General features: G+C 39.1%; 1 protein-coding gene and 2 long non-coding RNA genes across 3 annotated transcripts in view; 1 reads left to right on the forward strand and 2 right to left on the reverse strand.

Annotated features, from left to right (window-relative positions):
• Positions 1-3,236, forward strand: part of LOC117439356 (unconventional myosin-XVB-like) — a 16,339-nt gene extending 13,103 nt beyond the window's left edge. The window contains exon 15 of the mRNA XM_034075269.1: positions 3,226-3,236. Coding sequence (XP_033931160.1) covers positions 3,226-3,236 — 11 coding nt within the window. The remainder of the gene's footprint in view (positions 1-3,225) is intronic.
• A 3,325-nt stretch (positions 3,237-6,561) lies between these two features.
• LOC139432979 (uncharacterized) lies at positions 6,562-7,974 on the reverse strand. The gene is made up of 7 exons (XR_011642549.1): positions 7,900-7,974; positions 7,517-7,577; positions 7,388-7,437; positions 7,112-7,156; positions 6,934-6,995; positions 6,760-6,817; positions 6,562-6,673 (listed from the first exon to the last, which is right to left on the reverse strand). It is a non-coding gene; the product is annotated as an uncharacterized lncRNA (long non-coding RNA).
• Positions 7,975-8,476: 502 nt separating this feature from the next.
• On the reverse strand, positions 8,477-8,930 carry LOC117439256 (uncharacterized). Its single transcript, XR_004551138.2, has 3 exons — positions 8,837-8,930; positions 8,625-8,743; positions 8,477-8,509 (listed from the first exon to the last, which is right to left on the reverse strand). It is a non-coding gene; the product is annotated as an uncharacterized lncRNA (long non-coding RNA).
• Between the last annotated feature and the right edge of the window lie 1,067 nt (positions 8,931-9,997).

Consider the following 9,997-nt stretch of genomic DNA (forward strand, 5'->3'; position numbering starts at 1 on the left):
TAACAACATTTTTCCAAAAGTTGAAGTGGAAATGCAATCGGCAGAAGTCAATAGCTAAGGCAATGCTCTGAAATGCATTAAATGCAGTCCGTGTTAAGCCACTATTTTTATAACATACAAACTTCGGACATTCACTGACTAATGTTTGGTGTAATGACAGTTAGTAGTCTCATTTAGACCCCGCGGTGAATTTAGTTTTCGGTTGCATATTCGACGGACATTCGCGGACCCGCCAGCAGCGTCAGTTTCCCTGCTGCTGACTGCATTACGACGGGAGATCTTCTCCGCGAAACGAGGCTTTCACTTAGGGACCATCAACAAATGACTTTTCAATTACACAAGAACATTTTTCTTTTTATTAACTCGACAGCTTGCCGATCGAGTGAATGTGAAGCAAATCCACGCTAGAGCGTGCATTTGTTGAACACACCTCTTTTTATTGCATTTTAATACTTTAAATACGTTTTAATATTTGTATGGAAACATTTGCATATTTCTTCAATAACTTCTAGATCATGTGACCCAATGACTCAAAATCAGTGCTGGATAAAATAACTACACTGGCTGCATAGGACACACCTATTTTTATTGCATTTTAATTAATGCTGTCAAAATTATCGCGTTAACGGCGGTAATTAATTTTTTGAATTAATTGCGTTAAACTATTTAACGCATTTAACGCATGTGCAGAATGGCCCGCCCCATACATCCCACCAGTGGCAGTGCCAGGGTATGGCTGGGGTGGGCTACACCCATACCAAGAAATGGCTGAGCCCCACCATGAAAGATGATGTTAAAGTAAGCAAAATAAAGTCCGCCAACTCGCGCGGAGTAAATTGCACAGACAGCAGTTAGTAAGATTGATTTCAGTAGCCACTTGTCTGGAAATACCGAAGACCAGAAACGGTTTTGAAAACTTTTGTCACGTAGTGATCTTCTCAATAGAACATCTTTGATAATGTCTTCTGGCCAATCAGAATCAAGATAGCGGCGTGGTGTTGTTGCAGGAAGTCCCGACAGAGAATACTTTTGCTGTAGTACAGGGGTGCACTAACTGGTACGCAGGTTATGTGCGTAATCTGAAATGCGTAATTTGAAATGCGTACTGTCTGTCACTTGTGTCTCAAAGCGCATTTGCGTACCGACGTACTTGTGAAGCTTTTCCAGAAGGCGGTTAGATCACCGGACGACAGAGTCGGTCTCCGTGTGCACAGACAGGGCTGCTGTTAACGTCGGTCTGTACAACGGAGTTGTGCCAAAACTACGCCAACCGGCTGCGGAGGGAGACTCCCCCCCTTCACTGGAGAACTGCGCTAAAACAGCTGATCACAACGTTCACACTCTGTGGTCACGAAGTACTCCCCCCCGTCGACTTTCCTGAAGTACTCCCCCGTTGATAGAAATCAACACTAATGAATTAAGACCCCACAGTTTGATGATTGATAGGTGTGTGGGCTGTCTTTCATTTTGACACACAGAAAAAAGTTATAATAAACATACATACTGTATGTTAAATGGATATATCCCTTCTTTCATTTATCTTTCCATTCCCACAACAATATACATAAATAAATGGCATATTTTGGACATAGTTCGAATGGTGATTAATCATGATTAATTAATTTTTAAACTGTGATTAATCTGATTAAAAATTGTAATCGTTTGACAGCCCTTTTAATACTTAAGATATTTTTATATATATTTTAATGCGAAAATGAGCATATTGCTTACCTTCCAGGTCATGTGACCGATTCACTCAAAATAAATGTTGGGTCAAAGAACTACACTGGCTGAATAGGACACACCTCTTTTTATTGCATTTTAACACTCTAAATATTTTATATATATATCTTGATGGAAAAATTAGCTTATTTCTTCAATACCTTCCAGGTCATGTGACCGATTCACTCAAAATCAGTGCTGGGTCAAAGAACTACACTGGCACATGACTGCTGCTGCTCTCTTGATTATGTTTTGACTCAACATGAGTTCAAGCATCATGTCATCGTGGAGCCTTGCACTTTTCTTCACTTCAGAGGATATTTTCTTTAACACGTCTTTGGTGAGGCTTCTGCTTATGTCTGTCTTAACATAGTGAAATTAATTGCTGACACCACTGGTTAAGGCTTTGGAAATTGTTCCTCTTCTTGTGTATTTTGCTGGTCTAAATCGCCTTTGATCTTTATGGTGTATAACTTCACCAATGCACATGACTTTTAAAATGATGTTTGTATCCGTTGATTTTGGCCTGTACTTTTTGAGAAACTGTAGACAGCGTTGCATTCATTAAATGTGCATTTTTCAGAGGCACAGAAAAATGGCGAATTCTTTTTACGGCTATCATTTGTTTTAACATGCTGGAAAGCAAGTGTGCAGCATGGATTATTTTTCAAAAATTCCTGATAAAAGTTATCAGTCCAGGGGGGACGGAGTTTTTTTTTGCCATGTTTAGGTTTAATTTTGTTCCATTGTTTTCTTGTCATGGCAATTTTGAACTTTTTTGTCCCTGCTTTGCACTTTCTGTTCATTTTATTGTCATTTTGGTGGCTGTCTCTGTACTTTGTTACTGAGTGTTACTCATTGCATAGCTCTAGGGGTGAACATTTGAATGGGAAAATGTATTGTATTGAAGAGTTAAACGATTTTGATATTGACTGAAGCCATATTTGGTCTGACACATGGCAGCCATTTTGTTAAAATGGTAGTGTTTTCTCCAAATTGTCACTGGTGTTACCGTCACTGGTGTTACTCTTCTTCCTGGTAACACGTAACACCAGTGACATTCCTATACAAATAAGCTTTGTATAAAGTATAAAAATAATTAAAATACTTTAAGCTCTACTTGTTGTGGTCAAGTTAAGAGTTAGTTATTGCTATTTAACAGGTTTTAGATGTTTTTAGAAGGAATATATTTCAGCAGATTTGTATCACCCAGATTCCACCTTTTCTGTAGAATGACCCACTGTGCGCTGTAAGACTGTTTTTCTTCATTGCTCTTATCTTCATCTTTCCCCACAGGCTCTGTCCCTGTTTTACGTTTGTTTCTTTTTCGTTATTTATCCTTTTCTGGCCCTTTCTTGTCCTTGCCTGTTTGTCCCTTTCCGTTCATTTTTGTTGTCATTTTGGTGGCTGTCTCTGTACTTTGTTGGTCTATCTCAGACTGTGGCTGTGCGTTACTTATTTCCCTGTCATCCTGACTTGTGTCCTCGTCTTCCTCACCCGTAGGTGCGCTGTAAGACTGTTTCTTAATACTGTGCTGTCCATCTCTCCCTCTTTCACTGACATATTTTCCTAAATACAAACATTACAAAAGTAAAAAATCTCATTTAATTACTGTATCTCTTATCGTAAGACTACAATGCAACTTTAAGCAATCTGCCATCCTTGGGTCAATTACAGTAAATGATGTTAACATCCTACTGTGATGGTTGTAGTATTTAATTAAATAAGCACATTAACCCTTATGCCTCCCTAAGGAAATGTATAATCCATGACACTGTTTAATTTTGCGAGCATTCTGATTGTGTTAAGAATATGGCACGACATTTGGTAAAGATGTGAGTTTTTTGGAAACATGTTCTTAATAAGTGTATGTGTAATAAAAATAGTGACTTTCAAATCCCTAGCGACAAAAATAAAAATGAATGAACATTTGATAATTATGATCAGCACTGAATTGGGTTAAAAGATGTAAATTGAAAGTGGAACAACAATATTAACATAGCCTATAATATCATTATTACAGTATTTTTAGATGCGGACATTTTGTCGTTAGTGTTTTCAGAGTAACGTTTTTAAAAGGGATTCACAAGGGTTAAGCTTCAACTTAAAGCCTCTGGGGCAGAGTCCTGCATGGGTCCAGTTTTGCAAATCGGTCACATGACCTGGAAGGTATTGAAGCAATAAGCTAATTTTTCCATCAAAATATTAATATAAAAATATTTAGAGTATTCAAATGCAATAAAAAGAGGTGTGTCCTATTCATCCAGTGTAGTTCTTTGACCCAACATTGATTATGAGTGAATTGGTCACATGACCTGGAAGGTATTGAAGCAATAAGCTCATTTTTCCATCAAAATATTAATATAAAATATTTAGAGTTTTAAAATGCAATAAAAAGAGGTGTGTCCTATGCAGCCAGTGTAGTTCTTTGACCCAGCACTGATTTTGAGTGATTAGGTCACATGACCTGGAAGGTATTGAAGAAATAAGCTAATTATTCCATCAAATTATTAATATAAAATATTTAAAGTATTAAAATGCAATAAAAAGAGGTGTGTCCTATGCAGCCAGTGTAGTTCTTTGACCCAACATTGATTTTGAGTGAATCGGTCACATGACCTGGAAGGTATGGAATAATAAGCAAATGTTTCCATCAAAAATATTAATAAAACGTATTTTAAAGTAGGGCTTGTCCAAGTTAACGCGTTAATAACGCGTTAACGCAAAAAAGAATTAACGCCACTAATTATTTTAACGCGATTAACGCATGTGTATTTTTTTCCTCGGCCGCCCCGTAGTTTCAGAGTGCATCGAGTTTCAATACCATCTACAAACTGATGCTGCTGACAGCCCCGCTCCTGCCGCCCGCTTGTGGCAGACCACACTTCAACGCTCACCGGCAGGCACCGACTGGCCATCGAGAGGACCGGGAGGGTGTGTGTATGTGTGGCCCGAGCGAGCGAGGGAGAGACCTTACGTGCATTGTTGTTGTTAGCATCGGGTGCCTAGCTAGCTGCAGCTAACGGATATAAAGAAGCTGTTTCAATGAAAACAGAGGAGCGCTCGATCCACACAACTGCGCCGAGCACTTGACTTGATGCAGGAAGCAGACAGCGGGACATTGTACACTCATGATTGCAGCAACATGATTGCAGCGTCCAGGCAGCTCCCGTTCGAGCATATGCCTTGAGTTGCACATAGCTCCACGATACAACACACACACACACAACACACACACACACACACACACACACACACACAACACACACACACACACACACACACACACACACACACACACACACACACACACACACACACACACACACACACACACACACACACACACACACACACACACACACACACACCCACCCCCCATTTGTATTGTATGAGACTGGTTCCAGGTTGAATTGAGGCGAATATTTGTAATGTTCAGAGGTTGTTGTGTTTAATATTCATGAGAATATTTGTCATTGTTCAAATGATAACAAACATTAGCATAAAGCATATTTGTCCACTCATATGATGATAAGAGTATTAAAAACTTGAAAAATATTCCTCTAAGGTACATTTAGAACAGATCAAAATGTGCGATTAATTTGCGATTAATCGCGATTAACTATGGACAATCATGCGATTAATCGCGATTAAATATTTTAATCGACTGACAGCCCTAATTTAAAGTATTAAAATGCAATAAAAAGAGGTGTGTTCAATAAATGTATGCTCTAGTGAATTTGCTTCACATTCACACGATCGAGAAGCTGTCGATTTATTAAAAGAAAATGTTATCTGTTCTAATTGTAAAAAGTCATTTTGTTGATGGTCCTAAGTGAAAGCCTCGTTCGCGGAGAAGATCTCCCGTTAACACGGAGAGCCCTCCTCACTGCAGTGGCCGCAGTACCTCAAGCTCCTCCTTCTCAACCGTTGAAGGCAACGTGACTAACGCCCCTCCTTCTGAGAAGGCCCCTCACTGCAGTGCGGCACGGAACGTCAAGCTCCTCCTTCTCAACCTTTGAGGCACGTGACTAACGGGCCCCTCCTTCTCAATCTGAAAAAGCCCCTCCTTCTCAAACCTTGGAAAAGGCACGTGACTAAACCGGCCCTCCGTCGAGAAGCCCTCATCTGACAGTAGCGGCAGTACCTCAAGGCTCCTCCTTCTCAACCTTTGAGGCACGTGACTAACGGCCCGTCCTTCTCAACCTAAGCCCCTCCTTCTCAACCTTTGAGGCACGTGACGAGCTTCACAGTTCTGTGCTGTTAATCATAGCGTCAGAGTATTAACTATTTTAACATAATATATATATAATGATACCAATGATGATGGCGAGTGATCTGTCGCCATGGCAACAGCATTTAAAAATGTAAAACTCAAATGAAACACATTAACAACCTTCAAAGCATATTTTAATGTCTATTTGCATGTTAATTGCATCAATTATTTCTGTTATGACTTCAAGAAAGGGCCTTCATTTGTTTTTTAACTTTTTAATTTCAGAGGCAATATTCAGAGTATATTTACTCACTTTTTACTGAAAAACATGTGATATAAATGAAATCATATCACATTATTTCCTACCGGTATTTTAAAAAATATTAAAAAAGTGCTATCGTATTGACAAATTGATAGAATTGACAGGATAATATCAATGGTAATATAATACTGTGAACAGAGCCATTCCGCATGTACTTCTACTTTTGATACTTCGAGTACATTTAGCTGATAATACTTATACTCTTTTACTTAAGAAACACTTTGAATTCAGGACTTTCAATTTTATTGAACACAGAGACAGGGACAGGACAACATAAAACAGACAGATTCTGACAACTACTACATTTTGAGGCATTAGTGAACCTAATACAGATTGTAACAGCTCCCCCCCAGCAGCGCTCACACATGACGCATTCAAATGATGGCCTGCTTCTTTTGTGGAACCTCTTCATCCTGAAATATATTTGACAAAGACAGGTTATATGTTTAACACTCACACTGTTTCAAGACTTTATCATTTGTGATTCAACAACTTCCACCTGCATTGCCTTTTCCTCCCGTCGCCTCTTGCAGTCTTGCGACCTCTGTTGTTCAGACCTTGGTGAATGAAAGTCAAACATTAAAAACATTCATTACAAATGATATAGTCAGGTTACAGTGTAAGAAATAGTTTCAAGAATGCAAATGTAAATTGTAAAATGAAAGAAACATACGGCATGGGAACGTTTTTGAGGAGAACTAGGCACCACCAGTGCCTAATTTGCTGCATGTTTGTCTTGGAATATAAAAAGCACACAACCAGATGAGTCAACAACACATGTCCTGAAAAGTCTTGTATCCACAAGTGATATCAATGAAAAACTGAAATATGAAACCCTTATTTATACATACCTCATTGAAATCAAATTGGGCTCTGGCCACAATGTAAAATGCGTACTGTAAATAAAGAAATACTATATTATGTTAGGTTGTTGTGATGCTATGGTGTTCATTGACAAATAATATTCCTCCGTGAATGTTGTTTTGGATATAAATAAATCACAGCATGTCTCAAACTATGAGCAATAATGGAGTGCATAGCATGCTGAAAGCATTATACATTTGTATACATTATTATAAACAGAAAAATAGGACTACTATATGTATACTGTATATCCAGTATCTTACCATCAAAACAAACAACCCACAGTTGTTGGAGAACCCTTGTCTTGGTAGGCCTGTAGTGTGAAAAGTCAAAAGTGTCAAAAATGACAATTACATCATACTCTTCAGTAGAATAATTTTAACAAATCTAACCTGGACATCATCCACACCAAGACTTGCCCAATGCCCTGGGCACAAGATCTGAGCAAGGTTTCTGTGAACACAATGCATAAGCAAGTTAAGAATAAGTACAATTTAATTCAACGTTATAAGTACTCGAATATCAGGCAGAAAATCTTTGAACACTGTTGGAACAGGAACAAACTTGAACTTCCAAAAAAAAAGTCATTAAGGGGTAAAACAGAACAGCCCCGCTGTCAAGTGGCATCTATGGTTCTGTTCAATGCCTTTTATTAAATACAATGCATCCCATGTTAGTTCAAATAAAACAGAGCCATAGATTAAAAAAAGATAGACAAGTGGTCTAAAACAGAACTACCACTGTCCGGATGTGATGGAACTGTGCGCCAACAGACCTGAATGGTTTGGTGCGACCATCATCTCTCCAGCCAGCGCCACGGAGCGGATCTAGAAAGACAATCTCCCTAGCTTGTGGCCTCAGTATCTGTTAATATCACACGTTCCAATATCAACAGGTATACTTTGACATACAAACGTTATATTATAAAGTTGTAGTATTATACAACTAAATGAAGCGTTGAATTTAAAGATAGAAACACTATTTGCGGCATGGCAAACTGCATTGTACAGTAAACAAACAATAGCAAAGACTGAACTACTCACACAGAGTGTCCAGGTTCCCACGCTGGAAGGAGAAGCCGTTGGATGTGTTGATGTGACTTCAGTAATGAGTTGGTACGAGAACATGGAGCAGCAACATGGGTAATCATGATCCAGATACCGGCAGGTGTTGCATCGGATTGATGGTGGAAGATGGTGGAAACCAGGCAGCTATAACATGGCTGTTGGCAGCACACACGCCATCTACTCTCTGTAACAGATGCAGTTTCATAATGTAATATCTTATAATTGTTTGGTATAATATAGTATGTTTTATACATATATCTACATATTTTAGAACAGCTTCAATACCTTCTCAATAACTTGAAGACAGCTGTTCAGGATCTGGCAGAATACAAACACAGTCAGAAAAATACAGAGTACATGAAACATGCCAACAATTAAAACAAAATCAGTTAGAAAAAGTACAAGAAACAAAGAGCGTGATCCCTCTGATTACCATCCCATCCATGTCATTAGCCAAACCCAAACTCCAAAATCTGACCGTGTGAGAACCATGTTGCTCACACAGGCCAGATGTGTCTTTGGACTTTGGGTCTTGTCCAGAACCTGTGCCAGCTAAAGGAAGAAAAAGTAAAATGAAAACCGGCATTTTAAATCATATTTAGCATATATACAATATTTTTGAATCCGCTGAGTAGTTCACTTTACTTGTTTTTTTTGAACCTCCTGAAGCTCCTGTCCCCAGCAACCTTTGCTTGCCATAATTGTGTTGATACAATTCAAGTTTCCCTGGTCCTTGGCATCATTCACTTGATAAAAAATCAACAACAGAAAATGTGTGTCTTTATACAGTATGACTTGTATGAATACAAGTTCTCAATATCAAGCAGATAACTCACACTCCTGCTGCTCCTGACCGTCTCCGTGGCGTTCTGAAGATGCAGTGGCCATCCCAACTTGTGAAGGAGGAGCTGTTGACATTAAATAATATTAGTTTTTAGTAGATATCTCCAGATAACCACATAAAAGAACAAGAACATGATGATTCTAAGAAATGCTTCACCTAATGATATCCTCCCATTGGCATCAAGCTGCGTTTCCACATCTGCTGGGATGATGTTTCTGTATTGCTCTTTAGCTTTGTTGTTTCTCGTCACATTGTAGTGATGTAGTATATTTCTTTGTAGAAATATGTGTGTTGAGGGTGTTGTCATGTTTAAAAAATATATATTTTTTCTCATTCCTGAAAACAGTTGTTCTGCACATTGACTGTTTATGCGCCCCGCCAGCTCTGGCACATGCCCTATCCTCCTGAGAACATCCCTTTCATCTTTGCTGTTCCCCTGGTGGAATACATCACTCAGTGCATAATGCTCCGAAGAACCAGTGAGAGGGTGGCCATTTTCATCTGTTGGAACTTTGGGGTGTTTCAACCATGGCATATTCACATGAAGCTTGCCCTCTGAAGCCTGCTTCATGTTCTCCGGAGTAGGCTCCATTAACCGTCCTTGAAAAGGATGAAATGTCTCTGGCTGTCGACGGTTACCATGCACCGCCCCTTGAATGGTCATACACAGTGACATTGGGAAAGTGTTTTCACGACAGCAAAAGATCCACATAATCCCGTGGGCCTCTCTGCTCTGAGGTTAAATTTAACTGAATAGACAACCCCACATGGGCAAGTATCAGCCCAGCCACCTGAAAGCAGAGGTCTAAGTTAGTAACATGATGGTCGGGATCTTTGGGGATGAAATGTGTTCAAATACATAACTCCATGATCTGTGTGAAAAACGATGCAAATCACGAAATATGAACAGGTGTAATCATCTTAGAATATAATTACGATGTTATTTCACTAACCTGAGGCAC

This window comes from Pseudochaenichthys georgianus, chromosome 23 (genome assembly GCF_902827115.2).
Source record: "Pseudochaenichthys georgianus chromosome 23, fPseGeo1.2, whole genome shotgun sequence".
In the NCBI taxonomy this organism is placed as follows: Eukaryota; Metazoa; Chordata; class Actinopteri; order Perciformes; family Channichthyidae; genus Pseudochaenichthys; species Pseudochaenichthys georgianus.